Source organism: Crotalus tigris, unplaced genomic scaffold (genome assembly GCF_016545835.1).
Source record: "Crotalus tigris isolate CLP2741 ecotype Arizona unplaced genomic scaffold, ASM1654583v1 scf7180000023617.9722795, whole genome shotgun sequence".
In the NCBI taxonomy this organism is placed as follows: Eukaryota; Metazoa; Chordata; class Lepidosauria; order Squamata; family Viperidae; genus Crotalus; species Crotalus tigris.
Window position 1 is genome coordinate 1,967,634 of NW_024100081.1, and position 21,428 is coordinate 1,989,061.

Here is a 21,428-nt window from a genome sequence, read left to right on the forward strand (position 1 = left end):
AACCAAACATAAAACCCTAGTAAGACCACACCTGGAATACTGCAACCAATTTTAATAATAGTAAAGTTGGAAGGTACCTTGGAGGTCATCTAGTCCAACCCCCTGCTCAGGCAGGAAACCCTATACCATTTCAGACAAATGGCTGTCCAGTCTCTTCTTGAAAACTTCCAGTGTTGGACCATTCACTGCTTCTGGAGGCAGGTTGTTCCACTGGTTAATTGTTCTAACTGTCAGGAAGTTTCTCCTTAGTTCTAGATTGCTTTTCTCCTTGCTTAGTTTCCACCCGTTGCTTCTTGTCCTGCCTTCAGGTGCCTTGGAAAATAGCTTGACTTCCTCTTCTTTATGGCAGCCCCTGAGATATTGGAACACTGCTGTCATGTCCCCCCTCGTCCTTCTCTTCATTAAACTTTGTTGTTGTTAATTGCGAAGTCGTGTCCGACCCATCGCGACCCCATGGACAACGTTCCTCCAGGTCTTCCTGTCTTCTACCATCTTCTGGAGTCCATTTAAGTTCACACCTACTGCTTCAGTGACTCTATCCAGCCATCTCATTCTCTGTCGTCCCATTCTTCTATTGCCCTCAATCTTTTCCAGCATTAGGCCCTTCTACAGTGAGTCCTTCCTTCTCATTAGGTGGCCAAAGTATTTGAGTTTCAACTTCAGGATCTGGCCTTCTAAAGAGCAGTCGGGGTTGATCTCTTCTAGGACTGACCAGTTTGAACACCTTACAGTCCAAGGGACTCGCAGGAGTCTTCTACAGCACCACCAGCACCATAGTTCAAAGGCCTCAATTCTTTGGCGCTTCATTAAGCTTCATTAAATTAGACATACCCAATTCCAGCAACCGTTCCTTATATGCTTTAGCCTCCAGTCCCCTAATCATCTTTGTTGCTCTTCTGCATACTCTTTCTAGAGTCTCAGCATCTTTTTTGCATCGCGGTGACCCAAACTGGATGCAGTATTCCAAGTGTGCCCTTACCAAGGCATTGTAAAGTGGTATTAACACTTCACGTGATCTTGATTCTATCCCTCTGTTAATGCAGTCTAGTACTGTGTTGGCCTTTTTGCAGCTGCAGCACACTGCTGGCTCATATTTAGGTGATTGTTCACTAGGACTCCGAAGTCCCTCTCACAGTTACTGCTATTGAGCAAGATAACCCCTATACTATACCTGTGCATTTTTCTTGCCTAAATGTAGAACTTGCTTTTTTCACCATTGAATTTCTTTTTGTTAGATAGTGCCCAGTGTTCAAGTCTGTCCAGATCCTTCTGTATCTTAAGCCTGTCTTCTGGAGTGTTGGCTATTCCTGCCAACTTGGTGTCATCTGCAAATTTGATGAGTTCCCCATCTATCCCCTCGCCCAAATCGTTGATTAAGATGTTGAAGAGCACTGGACCCAGAACAGAGCCCTGGGGCACCCCACTACACACTTCCCTCCATGTAGATGTGGTTCCATTGAGGAGCACACGCTGAGAACGGCTGGTCAGCCAGTTATGGATCCATCTGGTGGTGATGCTGTCTATCCCACATTTTTCTACCTTGTCAAGTAGTCAGTTGTGATCTACTTTATCAAATGCCTTACTGAAGTCCAAGTAAATTATGTCCACAGCATTCCTCTGATCCATTAATTTTGTCACTTGGTCAAAGAATGCAATAAAATTTGTCTGGCATGATCTATTTTTGACAAACCCATATTGGCTTTTAGTAATGACTTTGTTTGCCTCTAGGTGTTCGGTGATTTGTTGTTTGATTATCTTTTCCAGGATCTTCCCAGGTATTGAAGTCAGGCTGATGGGTCTGTAATTTCCTGGGTCCATTTTTTTTCCTTTTTTGAAGATGGGAACTACATCAGCTCTTTTCCAGTCCTCTGGTAGTTCCCCTGTGCTCCAGGAACTTTGAAAAATATAGTTCAGTGGTTCTGAGATCACATCTGCCAGTTCCTTGAGAACCTTGGGGTGTAATCTATCTGGTCCTGGTGATTTGAACTCATCTAGGCTGGACAGGTGCTCACTTACCAGTTTCTTGACTATCTTAACTTGTGTTTCTATTCTGTTTTTTATGGCACTATTTTTGATAGGTTAGTCTGTTTTTTCCCTTTGTGTAAAGACAGATGCAAAAACTGAGTTAAATAGTTCTGCTTTCTCTCTGTTGCTTGTCACCTTCTTGCCACTTTCACCCACTAATGGACCAATCATTTCCTTCACTTTTTTCTTGTTTTTTACATGTTGAAAGAAGCTTTTTTTTTTTTTTTTGTTATCTTTGACTTTGGTCACAAGCCTTAGTTCATTTTGAGCCTTGGCTTTCCTCACTTCATCTTTGGAGGCTCGGGCTATTTTGCTGGTATTCTGCCTTAGTTATGTGCCCCTTGTTCCACTTTCTATACTTGTCCTTTTTATCTTTCAATTTGTCAGAGAGTTTTTTATGCCGCCATGCTGGTTTCTTTTGTGAGCTGTTATTTTTCCTCTTTGTTGGTATTATGCTAGACTGGGCCTTTATTATCTCATTTTTCAAAATTTCCCAAGCTTCTTGAGTTTTCCCCTGGAGGATTCTCATCCATGGAATCTTCCCAAGTCCTCTCTAAGTTTATTGAAATTAGCTATCTTGAAGTCCAAGACTCTAGTTTGACTGTGTTCTATTGCTTGTGCTTCCATAATGTTGAATTCCAATATTGCATGATCACTTCCTCCCAGAGTTCCTATGGCTTCAATACCTTCTATCATTTCATCTCTGTTAGTGAGAATTAGATCCAAAATGGCTAATCCCCTAGTTCCCTTTTCTACTTTTTGGGAGACAAAGTTGTCTGCTAGGTTTGCCAGGAACCTGTTTGATCTTCCACTTGGTGCAGAGCTTGTCTCCCAGTTGATGTCAGGGTAGTTAAAGTCCCCCATTACTATTGTGATGTGCTTCCTACATACCTTAGTTAGCTGACTAGCAAAAAGTTCATCTATTTCCTCTGTTTGGTTGGGTGGCCTGTAGTATACACCTATGGCAATGTCATTTTTTCCTCCTTTTATATTGACCCAAATGCATTCAAGACAGTTTTTATCATTGTTGTGCTCTATTTCTGTAGAGATGTAGTTATTTCTTAAATAGAGAGCAACTCCACCTCCTCTTTTATTTGATCTGTTTCTTTTAAATAATTTAAATCCCTCGAGCTGTGTGTTCCATTTGTGGGTTTCATCCCACCATGTTTCCGTAATGGGAACAATATCATATCTGCCCTCATTAACCTGAATTTCTAGTTCACCCTGTTTGCTGTTCATACTCTGTGCATTGGTGTATAGACATTTGAGTCCTTTATGACAGGCCCTGTGTTTATTTCTACATAACCTATGTGGTGCCTGAGTTCACCATACTACAATAAAGATGTTGAGACTTTGGAAAAAAAAAAGTTCAGAGAAGAGTAACTAAAATGATCAAAGGCCTGGAGACTAAAACATATGAAGAACAGCTGCAGGATTTGGTTTTGGCTAGCAGTATTCCAGTATTTGAGGGGCTGCCACAAAGAAGAGGGCATTAAACTATTCTCCAAAGCACCAGACAAGAAACAATGGTTGGAAACTGACCAAAGAGAGAAGCAACCTGGAATTAAGGAGAAACTTCCTAACAGTGAGGACAATTAACCAATGGAAATTGTGGGCGCTTCATCACTGGAGGTTTTTAAGAAGAGACTGGACCAGTGGTTCTCAACCTTTTTAATGCCGCGACCCCCAAACGGTCGTAAGTCGAGGACTACTCAACCGGTCATAAGTCAAGGACTACTCAACTGGTACAGCACCGTTTGCAGAATGGGACTTTGGGCGGGCTCAGCAGGGCAGAGACAGCCTGGACAATTCCTATTGGCTTTTGAAAGCCAATAGAATTAGACTCTATTCAAGAGAGTCTATTCTATTGGCTTTCAAAAGCCAATAGAATAAAAGGGAGTAGCACAGCTAAGGAAAAAGGGGGGGGGAAATGGCAGACTGCATTGTTTGGTGACCCCCGTGAAATGGTCATTCGACCCCAAATGGGGTCCCGACCCACAGGTTGAGAACCACTGGACTGGACAGTCACTTGTCTGAAATGGTGTAGGTTCTCCTGCTTGAGCAGGAGGCTGGACTAGAAGACTTCCAAGGTCCCTTCCAGCTTCTGCTCTGCTCTGCTCTATTCTATTCTATTCTAAACATAAGACAAAGTAAGGCATCACTATTGTAGATTAAATCATGAATAGGTTACCCAATGATCTCCAGATATTTTGCACAGTACTCAAATTTATTGTATAACTTGGTATGTAATCTCTTAAAGCTGCGGGTGTGGCTTAGCCTTCCAAACGTTGCCATCAAACTAAATTTTTAAAGAAACAGAATTTAAACACATGAGGAGTAATCATGCTAATTGTATTTCATTAATGCTGTTAAATCTGAGTGCATATTTGTATCAAATTTATTAGGCTTTGCCTGTATTTTCATTTTGGACTCCCCCAGCTGTTTGATTGTGGCTTTGTTGGCTACACAAAAACAAAAAATAAAACAATTCCATCTTCTTATCATATTTTCTTAATATTGGCCATATGGCTTAGATCCAATAGGAATTCTAGTCTCAAAGTCTGGAGGGCACAAGGTTGCCTATCCATGAATGAAATGCTTGAGTAAATAAAACTCAAGAGTTTTTAAAAGTATATTCATGGCCTTCTAGAAGATAGTAGGAATTTGATTGTGTATGTGTGCATGTGTGTAATGTATAAGATATCCACATACCATGTCTGTGTGTACTTTTCTTTGATGTTGTTGTTGAAGGTCTTAACATGTAATTTTATTCCTTTTATTCTTTTAATACCTGTAAACTGCCTAGAGTCCACGAAGATTGAGATAGGTTGGTAAGTTGCATGAATAAAAAAGAAATATACTGGACAATAAACTTTTGTAATAGTTACTGGAAATCAACTCACTTGCTTTACCAAACTGGGCTTCTTTCTTTCTTTCTTTCTTTCTTTCTTTCTTTCTTTCTTTCTTTCTTTCTTTCTTTCTTTCTTTCTTTCTTTCTTTCTTTCTTTCTTTCCTATAACATCAACAGGGAACTAATGAGGGTGGTATAAAAACAAAGCAAAGAATTTGAAAGGTGGGGAAAGCAACTGTGTTTAATTTAGTGTAAAGGTGAAATTTCAGCTGGGAAGATCAGAGCTTCCCAGTTGGGTCATCACAGAGAGCCCATCGATGGGGGGGCAGTGAAAGTTTATCCTCTCATGGCCCCCATCCCCTCCCAACCTGCCCAAGTGTTCAGTTTTCAAAGCATTGAATCCAACAGATGAGTCCTTTGATTTTCCTCCCCAGTGCGTGCTGTCCTAAAATGTCATGCTTTTTAAAAAGAAATCACCTCCTGTAGCTCTGAGGTTGTTAGCATTTTCAGAGGTAGAGTAAAAAAATTAATTGGTTGTGGAGCAAAATGTTGATAAAGGGATCCATTTAATGCCTCAAGCCCACCAGGATTCACTCAAACTCTAGTACTTGGTATTAAGAGGTAATATAGAAAGCAGCTTCAACTTTTTATTACTATTATTATTAAAGTCCCTTTGCAAATAGACAGCACCAGCAGAGAGGAGTCAAAAAGTCACTGTGACTTCCCTCCATGCAAAAGGGACATGGATTTTCTTTTTCTTTCATCCTTAATCATTGGAAAACCTCTTCCAGGTCTTAACTAGATCCATGAATGTTCACACTTGTTTCAACCAGCACTACAAGCAGAGAAGGTTCCATTGTATGACAAAAGAAAAATTGGTCTTAGTGATTTGTTATTTAATCATGTTATTTAATATTTTAGGGCCAAATCTCCAATTGAAGAAGGGAAGAATGAAAAATAGATTTCTTAAGCCAATATATTGTCATGAACTCTTGAATTCATGAATTCTTTTGAATTCAAGAGTCTCCCAATGAACTTTCATGGCAGAGGATGAAATAGAAGCTCAGTCTCTCTACTCAGAGTTCAACACCTCACAATGTGAAGATAAAGGGGAAGAACAAGAAAGTGATCTAGACAGTGACTAGCATTAATATTAGTGGCTGACTCAGATGTTGATGCCAAGTTACGTTTGCTGCTCTTTTTTTGCTCTTTCTCTTTCACAAACAGTTCATCAAGGAGTTGGATCTTCTCCAGTTTGGTTTTTTCTATAAATCAAAATTAACATCGTAACTGAGTAATTCAGCTCTTGTTAGTGGATTTCTTTAGCATTATGGAGGTTTAACAAGCCCGTCTCTGCATTGCCCCAGCATGTGGATGGGGCTACCTACCATTTTAGGGAGCAGAGGAACTGGTGATGTCATGTTCAGCACTTCCCCTAGCCTGCTGGAAAATGACCCCTACCTCAGGTACTACCCAGAGTAGTATTTTTTTTCATCTGCTAGTACAAGTTGACCTGCCATACTTCATTCCATTCTACATGAATGCCTCCATTCCTGTTGGTTAGGATGTGCTTTAGCTGGTGCCTCCCTTGTCCCCCATCCTGAAATTAGTTGTTGTGGTTATTCAGTTTTTGTTTGTTTATTTTTGGAAAGGGAAGTGATGGACTTTTCTTTATTTTGTTGTATTTTGTTTTGACTTGGTGAATTAACAAGAGTTCTATCAATTCAAGAGTTCTATTTCTTCTAGTCTAAGTGTCAGGATGAACTCTACAACAGCTGTTTTCTGCAAGTCAGAGAATGGAAAGCAATTGGTGATTGATACTCTGGAATAAGCAAGAAGGGGAAATAAGCAGGGGAGCCCACCAGTTAGGAGCCATATTAACCATGGTCCAAAGAAAATACTTAGCCATTACTGTGGGTAGGATTTCTGAAGCTGGCTTCATTTTAGCTAGTTCACACCCAGAAGACAATCAAGACTGCAGTTCAGGAAACCTTTAAAGTCCAACTGAAAGCCCCATGAATGGAGTCTATTTAGAACAGAGTAGAATATAGAAGTAGCAAAGCTGTTAAAACTCCTGGTTTAACTGAAAGCAGAGATTGGAAGCTTTCCTGTAAACATTCACACTCCAATGTCTTTGTGTTTTTTTTTTTTCTGCGATTTTCATCTGCGGCGACCCCACAATTGCCTCTCCCTAGGGCCCAGGGAGAGTTTCATCTGTACATTTATTTTCAGGGTGGCCTAAATCCATGCTGGAACCTCAATGTTAACTTTTCCCATAAGATGGGGTGGTTGCCAGACATTGTGGGTGGCGACTGACACCCAACTCTTCAAACAATCTGGGCTCCAAAAGATAATCTTTCGAAGCAAGATTACCTTTCCCAGCATATTGGCACTACTGTGTTCTTTCAGAGGGCAATGTGTGGCTAGGCCTAGATGTAACCTTTCTAAACATGGCTTCTGCCCAGGCCTCGGAGTCTGGGCATGTCATGGGTTCTGTGAGCAATATCCGTTCAGCTTCTGTGGGTGTGTTTATGTTTTTCATATGAAAATAGGGAATCTGAGGTTACTGTTGTGCTGGAAAAATGTCAAGACTCAATTGGCAATATCCCACCAAACCACAAGTTTGCAGGAGACAAAAAACAAAACCCTTGAATTTCTAAAACCATGCCTGTATACTTGTATGTATCTCTCTTTCTCTGTGTGTGTGTTTTTGTATATATGTGTATGTATCTGACTGAAAAGACTAAAACATATGAAGAGAATAAATCATATGAAGAATGGTTGCAGGATTTGGGTTTGGCCAGTCTAGAGAAAAGAAGGACTAGAGGTGATATGATAGCAGTATTCCAGTATTTGAGGAGTTGCTACAAAGAGGGGGGGGGGGGGCAAAGCTTATTTTCCAAAGCATCAAAAGGCAGGATAAGAAAGAATGGATGGAAACCAATCAAGGAGAGAAGCAACCTGGGATGAAGCAGAAACTTCTTAACAGTGAGGACAATTAACCAGTGGAACAGCTTGCTGTCAGAAGTTGTGGGTGCTTCATCATTGGAGATTTTTAAGAAGAGACTGGACAGTCATGTGCCTGAAATGGTATAGGTTCTCCTGCTTGAGCAGGGGGCTGGACTAGAAGATCTCCAAGGTCCCTTCCAACTCTATTCTGATTGATTGATTGATTGATTGATAAAGAACACCCCCAAAATTTTTTTCCCTGAATGAAGAGAAGACATAATATAGTGTCCAATATCCTTGAGAAGCTTCTTGCCCTTTTCTTAAAGCCTGGTTTAGCTCTCAGGTTTATTGTTTGATGGAACATATGTTTTACAGATCTGTCATGTGAAAACTATTAAAAAGAGGAATTAGAGCAATAACAATAAGCCACGTAACCATGGTGCATTTAATCCCTGAAGTTTGACTATTAAACTATTGCTTGTGCATATGAAGCCAGATCACATCATGCTGTGTTAGCTTTTCAGCAGTACATTTTCATTTCTTTTTTCTTTTAAAGATTATTAGTATCACATACTTTTGGCTCAGGAGCCCAACTCTGTCTCCACATTGGCTGTCTCCCAACATAATTTAGGTTGTGGAAAGGGGATGTCTGCATACACTAAGTTTTGGGTTGCAAAATGAAGGATCAATTAACAAGAATATTGCTGCTCAGTGATTATGAATGTGCTGTAAGATAGTTTAAAATAGTTAAAAACTGCTTGATTTAATTCCAGGTCAAAAATTACTTTCCTGATTGTAATTTCCACCATCGTTTTTAACATGTTCATTAAACTACAGTAAATCTTCCTGGCAACAAATCACAATTAAAGAGCAAGTACATATTCTTTCTATTTTCATAAACCAGTGGTTTCTCCTGTCCCCAAATTTAACCCAATTTCAGGAAGATAATTCTTCCTTTAAGCTATTTGATTTATATTCTTTGCTTTTGTTAGCCCTTGGGGCAGTTAACTAAATATAGAAGAAAAACAATTTATAAAATAGTGAAATGGTCATATTAAAATTACCGATAAAATAAAGGGATATGGTCATCTTTGTGTCTCAATAAATGATGGGTAACACACTGAAATCCTATTTCTATGGGAATTGGGGATTCAGATTCTACAGTTCTTTTAATCTCACAAGGGCTTTCTTCCAGACATGGGTACCTTCTTCCTGCTTGTATGAGATCACCAACTCTGTAGCCATAGGGCTCAGAAACGTTAAGGGTTAAGAGAATTGTGCCAAACACAAGCAGTGTGCAGCCATTAGAGCAAATCGGCAAAGGTCCATGGACAGTGTTGGCATCTAGAAGCACAGTTGAGAGGCTCTTCCACCAAGTTCATGAAAGAGCTACATGAAGCTGATAGTAAACTATGTAATGTGAGCAAGCTGTCTCCCATCAAAAGCCAAAAGTGTGGCTTTGAAAAAGACCAATTGTCCTGAGAAATCCACATACACACAACCAAGGTGACCAAGTGAGATCTTGGTAAATAAAAGGCCTTGAACTTTTGGTTCCCAAGTAGCCACGATGGCAGTATTCTACCTCTGACCCTATTTAATTCTCCAGCACTGGAGATGGATAATCCACGCAGTGGGTTGAGACTGTATTCCTGGCCAATCAGATCAGTCAGCCAAAGTTGCCACGCCCCGTCTTGGACCATGATCCTTTAGTCTTGACTGATCTGGCCATGCGAGACATCTACAACTTTTGGCTCCTGGGCAGGTATAGTTCCTTTCCATTAGGGGGGATTTTTTCTAGTAGCTGAAATTGCTTAGTTTAAAAGTTAATTAGAGATAATTTAATTCAATTTAATTGACCACTCAAAAATTTCCTTGCTAAATTGTTAAACTCAGGAAGTCAGATTCCTACAGGGGAAACCACCCCCACTTAAAAGGGGGAAATCCCTAACTCCCCTCCCTAACCAACCCCAGCCACCTTCCAGCAGCCGGCAGCCGCCTTAAACAAACGGGGAGGCTCGGGCAACCCCTCGCGTTTAAAACAAACAAACAAAAAAAAAAAAAAAAAGAAAGGCAAGCAGTTAGCAAGGGAAGCGGAGGACAAAGGGGACGCATGCTGGGAGGGAGATTGATTAAGGGAAACAGCTGGCGTGCGAAGGAGCAGTCTTTTCACTCCAGGCTGCTCAGGATTTTTTAAACGAGGCGCCATTGTCTGCACAGCTGGAAGCACGCGCAGCTCTTTGTTACAACCGCACGTGGCATAGGCAGCCTTGTTAACACATGCGCAGTAGTGTCCTGGCAGCGGCGGCCATATTTTTTGTCCAAACAGGGGAGTTAAAGTTCCTTAAGAAAGCTAGGTTCAGCCGCTGGAGTGAATTAATAGGCAAGCAGTACTGGGGTACTAAAGCATCTATTATTCATTCAGAGACAGTCAAATCAGACACATAGCTACTGGTTCCAGGACTTGGTGTCTTCTACCTAAAGTAAATAAGAACCTTTCATAACTAACTGTGTTTAGTTGCCTTTGGCTCCTCCCAGACTTCGGGTCCCCCATTAGTGGCCCGTACGCCTCTGGATTTAGTGGTGGGTTCCAGGCATCCCCAGTCGCGTGCCTGTCCTTACCCACCATAGTCAAGCCGGGTTCCAGGCATTCCCATTAGCGTGCCTGTTCTTATCCGTGCACAGTGACTAACTCTGACAATTTTGCAGAGTCTGCTCCTGAGTTTCAGACGCCCCCAGTAGTGCGCCTGTCCTTACTCAAAGTTGGAGCTCTCCTACTACCTGGGTCCCCCCTATCGCGGCCCAGCGTTAGTGGAGAATGGAGGAAGCAATCATTCCCTCCACGGGAGCCCCGCCTTCATCCTCTGGAGCACCTGCTTCAGAGGATTCGGAATCCTCTGCAGCCCCTAGAAAGGCTGCAAGGAAGTCATCAAAGAAGGCTGACAAACAGGCAATCAGAAGACACCAAGCCCTAAAAAAAGAGTTCGACAGAGCCCAGAAAAGGGCCAGAATTGAAAATAGGCAGAATGGGGGAATAGGTCCTGATCTACCGCTGGGTCTCCCTTCATCCCCACGGGCCATTTGGTCATTAGGGAGCTCATCACAGTCCCAAACAGAGGGTGGGATAGGCGAATTCTCATCGCTCTCCCGATCCCCCTCCCCACGGAGGTTACAGGAAACCCCGAGGACCATGCTAACCACAGCACCTGCAGGGTCGCAGGCAATGGTCACTCCTCCTGCATTGACAGGGGATCTGCTAGCTACCCTAATAGCACAGGCAGTGGACCGTGCATTTGAGGCCAGGGCTCAAACTTCAAAAGCCAAGCCTCTAGGACTTAGAACGAGGCATCGGGAGGAAACGGAGGACCATCAGGACCTCTCCTCCATCTCAGACTCGTCGGTCTCTGAGGAAGCTTACCTGGACCAGCCAGGTACGTCACAAGGGATTCAAATGTCTGAGGAGGTGGAGGACACCTCACCTCAAGGGCCGTCCTTCAGCGGCCTGTTTAACCCTTCTCTTTTTGTTACTATTCTGCGCAAGGCTGAGGCCACAGCCCATCTGGGGCATGGGACACCAGCGGAGCCTGTCACAGTTGACACGGAGGCTGAGCCGACGTTCGCCGAAAAGGTAACCACTCAACACCGCATACCATGCCCGACCATGTTCCTAAACACAATAAGGAACCAGTGGGCAGCGCCAACCTCCCTACCGCTTCCTAGCAATGCGGAGAGGAAGCTATTTAACGTAGCAAGGCAGCTAGAGGGAACATTGGAGGTACCGGTGGTGGACGAACCCATAGGTCCCCTGATATCGGACACGGCCATATCAGGAGATTTTGCTGAGGCTCTTAAAGCCGAGGACCGAAAGAGTGAGTCCAACTACAGGAGAACGCACCAGGCAATAGCTTGGGCTACCAGGGCGTCTACCTCTGCGTCCTTTTTCTCCAGAGCCACACTTTGTTGGCTCCGTGAGTTACAGGGCCGGGTTCCCATGGAGGATATACGCACTCACCAGGAACTCAGCAAAATGGTAGCGGCCACGGAATATGCGTCGGACGCAACACTTTTAGCGACCAAGTTTTCAGCCAAGGCAATAGCGGCAAACAACACGAGCAGGCGCATCCTCTGGCTAAAGAACTGGCAGGCGGATACCAAATCCAAGTGGAAATTGGCTTCGGCTCCGTACCAAGGGGCAAAGCTGTTTGGTGAGGCACTAACGCCATACCTGACAGAGAACAAGGACAAGCGCAAGGTCCTTAAAAACATGCTTAAAAGGCAGGACAAGAGACCCGGCTCCTGGGGAAGGAAACAATCCTTTCGTACGGAAGCCAGGGTCAACTACTTTCAAAATTCCCAACCCTTCCAAGCTAGACAGGATAGGGAAAGACATGGGGACAGACAGAACACAAGACATAGGCAAACACAGGGAAGACGGCCCTTTCGGGGGAACAACCGCCCCTTCCGCCGTACCAGATGACTCCCGCCCAGACCTTCCCATAGGGGGCAGACTAGCAGGGTTTGCTCCCCAGTGGGAAGAGACCACCACGGACGTATGGTCAGGAACACCATACGTCATGGTCTATCTCTAGAATTTCTCTCAAAGCCCCCGAACCGCTTCCGCCCGTGCCCCTGTCCCACAAACCCAACAAAGAGAAGGCTCATGAACGAGGCCGTTCAGCACCTTCTAAACATACGGGCCGTAGAGCCGGTGCCTATGAACCAGAGAGACCAGGGGTTTTATTCTATCCTCTTCGCGGTCCCAAAACCCTCAGGGGGTTGGAGAGCCGTTTTGGATTTGAAAAGGCTAAATTTCTACATAAAATACCGCAAATTCAAAATGCAGACACTACGCTCCATCCTTGGAAGCGTAAGGAAATGGGATTTTCTGGCATCGATCGACCTCACGGAGGCATACTTGCACATCCCTATCTCTCTGGCTCACCGCCGCTTTCTACGGTTTGCCTACAGGGGGCACCATTTTAAATACAGGGCACTTCCATTCGGCCTGTCATCAGCGCCCAGGGTGTTCACCAAGATTCTGGCGGTTCTGGCAGCACAACTAAGAAACGTACCAGTCAGAGTCCAGTGCTACCTGGACGATATTCTAATCCCGTCATCGTCCGCCCAGCAGTCTCGGGCGGACCTAAAGTTAGTGATAAAAATGCTGCAGGACCACGGCTTCTCGGTGAACTTTCCAAAGAGCCATCTAACCCCAACTACGAGAATACTCCACCTGGGAGCGGTCATAGACCCAAAGGAATGCAAGGTGTACCTATCACAGGAACGCCTCAGCAGCATAAAGAAAGCCGTAAAACAGGTAAGCCGCGGTCAGTCAGTGACGCTGGTCTGCCTCACCCAGCTGCTAGGGAAGATGATATCGACCATAGCAATAGTTCCTTGGGCAAGGCTGCACTCAAGAGAACTGCAATGGTTCTTGCTCCCGTTTCAGAGACAACAAATCAGTGCATCCCGGAAGAGGGTAGGCATACCTCTGAGAGCACGACACTCCCTCAGGTGGTGGCTATCTCCAGCTCTCCTCAGGGGTCCCCCTTCAGGGAACCAGACAGAGTAGTAGTCACAACAGATGCGAGCTTATTCGGCTGGGGAGGCCACTTGGGGACCAAGTGGACACAGGGCCGCTGGTCCGCGGTGGATCTCCGACACAACATAAACTGGCTCGAGCTGCGGGCTATTCACCTAGCGTTAAGGCATTTTCACAGCAGCATAAAAGGCAGGCACGTACTGGTCCTGACGGACAACGTGACAGCCAAGGCCCACATAAACCGTCAGAGGGGCACACACGCTCGCTCTCGGCCGAGGCCCTCCTACTGGGGGGCCTGGGCAGAACAAAATCTGGCCTCCATAAAGGCCGACCACATATCGGGGGAGGCAAACATCCAAGCAGATCTGTTGAGCAGATCAACAATAGATCACTCGGAGTGGCAACTACACCCGAGGATCTTCAGGGAGGTCTGTCACCGCTTCGGGCTTCCCCAGGTGGACCTTTTGCCTCTCCTTCCAATGCCCACCTAACTCGCTTCTTCTCCCGATTCCCATCCAAGGGAGCAGAGCAGACGGACGCGTTACGGAGCCCATGGCCAAGGGGGCTCCTGTACGCGTTTCCACCCTTACCTCTCCTTCCGGCGGTAGTACGCAAGATTCTGCGGGAAAGGGCCGAGGTAATCCTTGTGGCCCCTTATTGGCCAAGGAGACCTTGGTTCGCAGACTTGAGGAGTCTCTCCCGCACGAATCCATGGCGGATTCCTCCGGAGAGGATCTCCCTCAAGCAGGGGGAGATCTCCCACCCAGAGCCACAATGGCTACAACTAGCCGTCTGGCTCTTGAACGGTCAATTTTAGCCAAGGGGGCTTGCTCACAGGGTGTAATTAGGGTCATACAGGCATCAAGGCGCCCCTCCACGAACCGTATCTACGAGGCCACGTGGAGAAGCTTCCAATCATGGTGCTCTAAACAGGAATTGTTACTCGAAGGGATCACAATTCCCAAGATCCTAGAATTTTTACTAGATGGCCTAGAGAGGGACCTCTCGCCAAACACACTGCGCAGGCAAATCGCCGCCCTCTCAACTATACTTTCTGCCAGCCCCGGTGAATCCTTGGGCAAGCATCCCTTAATACGATCCTTCCTCAAGGGGGCTGCAAACATCAGACCGCCAACCGTGCACAGGTATCCATCGTGGGAACTACCACGAGTACTACAAGCTCTTACCAGAGCGCCCTTCGAACCACTCAAAACATGTGACTTTCGCTATCTGACCCATAAGGTAGCATTCTTGGTAGCCATCACGTCAGCTCGGCGGATATCCGAGTTAGCTTCTCTCTCAATGAGGAAGGACCTGTGCCATTTTCACAGGGACAAGGTAGTCCTAAGAATAGACCATTCATTCCAAAGGTCAACTCCCTTTTTCACAGATCACAGGAAATAGTCCTACCAGACTTCTGTCCAAACCCAGCTCATCCCCTGGAACAACAATGGCACACCTTGGACGTACGCAGGGCACTAAGACATTACATTTCACGCACAGCGGAATTCCGACGCTCGGAAGCGCTTTTCATATCCTTCCACCCTGCTACTAGGGGCCGGAAGGTCTCGTCCTCTACCATCGGTAGGTGGATTAGGGCATGCATCACGGGGGCATACCAGGCGGAGTCCTTGCAAGTCCCCAAGCATATCACAGCCCATTCCACAAGGAGTGCTGCCACCTCAGCAGCATGGGCCATGCAGGCTTCTATTGAAGAGGTATGCAGGGCAGCCACTTGGGCCTCGCCCTCTCCATTCATTCGTCATTACAAAATCGACAGGTACTCCTCTGCAGAGGCCTCCTTCGGTAGGAGGGTTCTCCAGCAGGTGCTAGACCAAAGTTGCACACGGGACCAGTCTATTCCCCAACCCAAGGGACAATAGGCTTTGGTATGTCCCACTGCGTGGATTATCCATCTCCAGTGCTGGAGAAGGGGCGTTGACTTACCTGAACGCCTTTTCTCAGCACGGAGATGGATAATCCACACCCACCCTTATAGACTAGAATAATAGGGTATATTTAGTGGAGCCAAAATGTCTTACTGTCAGTCAATGGCTGCGCTCGAGTCAAGACTAAAGGATCATGGTCCAAGACGGGGCGTGGCAACTTTGGCTGACTGATCTGATTGGCCAGGAATACAGTCTCAACCCACTGCGTGGATTATCCATCTCCGTGCTGAGAAAAGGCGTTCAGGTAAGTCAACCCCCCTTCTCTGTCGGTGTCAGTCTGGCTCACTGCAAGGTTCAGTAGATGTCAGAATATGTCCCAGTCATATTCCACAATATAGGTGAAATAAATAAGTTGGTAAAATGCTGAACTTGGCAATTGCTAGATCCACAGAGAAGCTGTACCTTTCTTAATGCCAGTTATGTTAGTGGTAGATCTCTCCTTTTGTATCACTCCCTAATGTTGGCCCTGACCCTGGCATGGTAATAGCACCAGCTGCAGCCATTAAGGCTTACCATTAGCAAGTTCCAGGATTATGGGAAGGTTTTTAATTTGCCAATTCTAAGGGAGAGGAGAATTGAGACAATAAATTGGCAAGGCCATTCGAGAGGATGCATATACACTTGCATATGTATAAATGGGATTTATATCCAAATTCGGAGCTGCCTTTCAGCAATTACTATAGTTTCACAATTGTGGACAACTGAACACTCCATGTATTCCCACTTTTCATCCAATAGACATAGTCTAAAAAACCAGAACTCAGTTAATGTTACTTTTAAAAGACAACATTTAACACACAGTCCTTTTGTATATACCTAGACAGTCATTTCCTTGAGGTGTGTGTGTGTGTGTGTGTGTAGTATGCTTGTCAAATCATTGAAATCCAGAGAAAATTCATTTGTGTCACAAGCAGAGACTATTGTGATATAATAGGCAACATGAGATTAGAATCAGGAAACCTGGATATAAATGCTCTCTCATTGTATCAGTACTTGTTAATGGAAGAGAGCTTGCTGGTAGGAAGCGTTGGTAGGAAAAATGACAGTGTCATACATGAATATATAAAAGCCTAAATGCTTTTTGTATATTTTTATTTATGGAGGGCGTTGTATTTTGAACACATTGGTACTCTATCTGCATACTGTTCCTGTTCATAAAACTAATTCTAAGAATAAAGAAATTATTTGAATGAGACTTCAGAGAGAAAACATGTCACTTATCCTGTAATTCTGGAACTATCCCTTTCAACAAGGATGGGTAACTACGATCCCTTTACATCTGTGGACTCCAACTCCCAAAATTCCTGAGCCAGCATGGAATTCTGGGAGTTCACGTCTACAGGTCATGAAGGGGCCATAGTTGCCAACCCCTGCTATTGAGGTTTCGTGTTTTTGAAGCAAAAGAGACAAAACTCTACCCTTTCCCATGAGTTAGAAAAAGTTAATGTTGGGGCACTTTGTATATTGGTTGGCTATCAAGTAAGCTGAAGACTTGTGGGCCCCTATGTTTTGTTAAAGGGGCATTTCCTAAGCACAATGGTTTCTTTCATCAAGCAATCTGTTGTTTATTTCATAGTAATCCATTATAGATGGAATAATAGAGACCATATTTCTGTTTGGCAACTTTCCATGTATGTTTTAGAGATGATTACATTTGTTATTGGTAATGTAAACGTTATTCAAGATCTTCATTTTAGTCTTGTGAACTCACCAAAAAGTTCATTTTGTTTATTTGTGATTGGACAGCACATAATTTCTGTAGCTTTTGCTGAGCAGAAAAAAAAATAATTATCTATGTCCATCTCACCTTTGTATTATTGTATTACTACATAATAGATGAGGCCTGAAATAAAATTGTTTTAAAGATGACAGTTCTGCTGGGCTGGATGACTGTGTTCTTATGGACCTGGCTTAAGATGAAGTTGCAGGTCTTCACTGAATTCTTAATAATGAAGATTTCTTGGTTATTTGGCTGAGTATTCTATGTTCCTTAATAACTTTTTCTTCTCTTGCTTTTCTCCTATTAGCTGGATTGCCGTTTTTGATCATTGAAACAAGCACAATCGCACCCTATCCACGGGGATTTTATTGTAATGATGAAAGCATCCGTTACCCTATGAAAAGTGGAGAGACCATCAATGATGCTGTGCTGTGTGCTGCAGGCATTCTTATTGCCATACTTGCCGTAAGTAAGACAAATACAGAAATCTGCATCTGGTGACCAAATTTGCAACAAAATGTTTTCTGTCTTTAAGCAGAATAATTGGCAAAGCCATAATGTTGGGTTTTTGGTTTGACATGCTTCATGATTTCAGCCATGGTTGGTTTTTTTAAACACCAGGGCTTAAATTAAACTCAGCCACTGGATCGTAAACAAAATACATGTACCTGTCTTTTGGTACTATTCATAAATAGCTAGTCATTAAACTATCTTTTTTGGGGGGGAAGGATGTGGAGTAACTGGCTTTCATATTACAGTTTCAACTGCAAAATATATTTGGCCACTATACAGATCAAAATAATGTAAATGAAGTTAGGGTATCCTATCTCTGAGAATGTGGTATTAGGCAATTAAGAATGTAGCACTTGGAAAACTTTATGAATCAAACCATATAGAAATAATCTCAAAGTAAGGACACGATGGCCTTTCAGAACCATGCAAACAAGATAAATCCCACAAAATTTAGTTCATACCATTTCCCAGTAATGTGCAGCTAAGAGTTTTGAAGGTTCTGGTGCATAGTATCCCTAGATTGATAGGGTTTTTGTATCAATCTATCTATATTTCATGATGAATCATGAAGTATATTCTTTCTTGGAATTAGCCATTATCTGTAAATATTTCTCACATGGTATTGGGTTCAAAGATAAAAAATAAAGAAGTATAATTTGAAACGAAATGTGAAATTGGAAAAATAAAGAGAAGTAGGGTCTATAATACTGTATATAGCAGGGGTCTTCAAACTTGGCCCTTTTATGACTTGTGGACTTCAACTCCCAGAATTCTTCAGCAAGAATGCTTGGCTGAGGAATTCTGGGAGTTGAAGTCCAGAAGTCATAAAAGGGCCAAGTTTGAAGACCCCTGGTATATAGGGTCTATGGGTCTATAAATCTCACCGGCTCAAGGTTGACTCAGCCTTCCATCCTTCCGGGGTAGGTAAAATGAGGACCCAGATTGTTGGGGGCAATGTAAATATATATATACATTGCTTACTGGTGTACACCGCTTAAAGAGTGCTTGCACTTAAAGCGGTATATAAGTCTCATAAATAAATAAATAAATAATTTGCTCGATACTCTTGCTTGGAGACATTTCTGCAAATATTTTTTCATTATCAAGTAAGATTTTTGATCTTGGAAGGAGTGAACTCTGTATATCATAGGCAGTAAAGGGACACTATTTTATGCACAGACACATAAATGGAAATGGTTTTATAATTGAATTTTCTAACCACCAAGAGCCTCAACCCAGATGGGATGTCAAAGTAATTACAATGTGCAAAAAGAATAAATCTTTGGCTATGTTTTTAAACCATAGTTTATTACATGTGATCCCATAAGCTATGATTTACATTTGCTCTGCAAAGTAGATGAAACTTTGGTTTGTTAAAATAAGTAGGAATTAATTCCTTGAATGCATAAAGGAAGAAGAAGGAGACACCCATGAAGTCAAGGGTGATTTTTACAGTAACAAATAATGGTTTGGTATGCTTATGAAGTAAGTTATTCTGATAAATGCTGGAAAGTTGGGTTATGTTTCTGATTAAACTAGGAGATTTACTGTAAGTGCAGGGCTGCACATGATCAGCTACACAAAACTACTGATTTGTAGACAAATGTAATGTCCATATTTCAGAACAATTTCAGTAACTATTTACATAAATAATCTTATGAGAAGAAATTTTTGTTCACATGAATGGCCAACTTTGTTATTTCCTCTCCCAGGCAATTCATTCATTTTTGAATGCCAGCATGATGACTGGACTGGTCGGTCAGATGCCATATTTTTAGTCTTCTCAGATGAGAGGCTGTCCTTTCCCCTCTTTTTCCTTTTTAATTGTTTTTTTTCCCTTCAGAAATAAGGGAAAAATATATATATATATTTAAAAATATGATCTAATTGTCATCAGGTCCCAGTTTTAACAGATTTGGATACCTTATTACCCCACTTGTTTCAGCAGTGGGATAGGGAAGAAAGTCAAAATGGCCACTGAGAAGCAGTGCGTAAAGAAACTCAATCATAAGAATCACAAGCTGATTCTCAGGTAGAAAGTTTGGGAGTAGAAATTGTTTTATGAGAAGTTAGTTTAATAAACTAAATAAGGGCTGCTTCTGATTTCTAGTATGCTTTACAGATAGTACTAGCTTAGCAACACTAACTGGGATTGGAAACTCCATTAAGTGACATGGTGATAAGTTGAAAAATCGCATGATTTAGTGACAGCAGTTTTGGTTGCTGTCATTAAGTAAGGACTGCATGGGTTATTAATATTAAACAAGGACCTTGCGTATCTTTGACTTCTGACTTCCTGCTAGCTTTTTGATTAACTTTATTTGTAGGAAGCCAACAGGGAAGGATGCCAATCATAATCATATGATCGTGGGATTTTGTGGCTGTTTGATTCCTATTGCAAGTTCGAACAATTGCTGAACAAATGCTCATTAAGCAAGGACCACCTGTGTTGTATTGGTCAGTGACGGAAATAAATATGATAAAGTGATAAAGTATGTATTAATAATACTCACGTAACTATTAATCAGCTTTCTTACAACAAAAATGGAAGATTAATTAAAAACTAAAAAGGAAGACACAACCAAACAATTTTAAAAAATGCTTTTGGGTTAGATTTACAGATTTTTAAAAAATTAAATTACAGTAACCAGTACTGGGAAATATAAATGAATTGATACTATTAACATTTTTAAAAAGTGAAGAAAGCTTTATTAGTTACAGTGAAATAGAGCAATACAATTTTGACTCTTCTTTAAAAAAATAGAGATGATAGAGGTAGAGAAGATACAAATAAAATAATTACTGCAAAATTTAAACACAGCATTTCTTATTGGGCACATTCTAGTTGATACAGCTATGTCTAAAGCTTAATGCTCCTTGTACTAGTCTTGTAACCACTTCAGCTAAATAAAGCGTTGCAACATTGCTATTGTGTACATAACCTGTTCATTAGAAAGGCAATGATTGATGAATAACCCAGTGACAGAAAGAAGATAATTGTTTAGATTACCATTTCTATTCTGTACTAATTTTATTTGTGTAATCGTGACCTACATAGCTGAAAGAGCCATAGCAGCTGTAATCCCTGCAGGTTGAAAAATTATATTTCATTGTTTCCAAAATCTTGTAGACTTGCAGATAGCTATCCAAAAAATAAATACATGCTTCCTTTGAAAGATATAATTTATGATCCAGAATTATTTGAAATCTTCAATAATATACAGCATTCCTATTCTTCTCTTATTCTTTTTGATTGTTTTCAAACAGCATAGAAACATTGGGGAAGATTAAGCATTCATTTTTATTGCTAGAACTTTTTAAGGGTGAGGGATTTTTTTTTTGTTGTTGTTATCAACAGAATATCTGTGAAAGGTCTAGGTCATTTTTATGAAGCTTCCAGGATTCACAAGTTCTTGTTAAATAAACTTAAGAGGTTATGACCTTTGTCTCCTATGGTGCATGACAGGATATGAATGCACAAGGCACTTCAGATACTAATTGCCTTAGGGACCATGTTTCCAGACCTCCCCTAAATAATCCCAGAGATTATCCCAGTGTGTATTTCTTTCACCTTAGAAGATGCAGCTTAATTTTTGAGGTTCTCATATTATGCACTAGTCCTGGTCATGATTTATAAAAGTTCCCCTTGCAGGCCAGCTAGTAAGTGTCTCAGTTGTAATAAAAGGCTTTCTCTTTCGTATTTGAGTAACAAGAGTTATTGGTCTTTTGACATCTGTGTCTTACCAGTTTAGAAGAGACACTTGATGTACATAGGTGAAGTAAAGATCAAATGCATACTTATATGGGAATAAATTTAATTGGGCACTGTAGCCTTTGTTTCTAAATAAACATACACAGACATAATTGCGTTGCACGTTCTTG

General features: G+C 42.4%; 1 protein-coding gene across 1 annotated transcript in view; it reads left to right on the plus strand.

Annotated features, from left to right (window-relative positions):
• PLPP3 (phospholipid phosphatase 3) overlaps positions 1-21,428 on the plus strand; it is an 89,091-nt gene that overhangs the window by 32,177 nt on the left and 35,486 nt on the right. Inside the window, exon 2 of the mRNA XM_039319830.1 lies at positions 17,341-17,498. Coding sequence (XP_039175764.1) covers positions 17,341-17,498 — 158 coding nt within the window. The remainder of the gene's footprint in view (positions 1-17,340; positions 17,499-21,428) is intronic.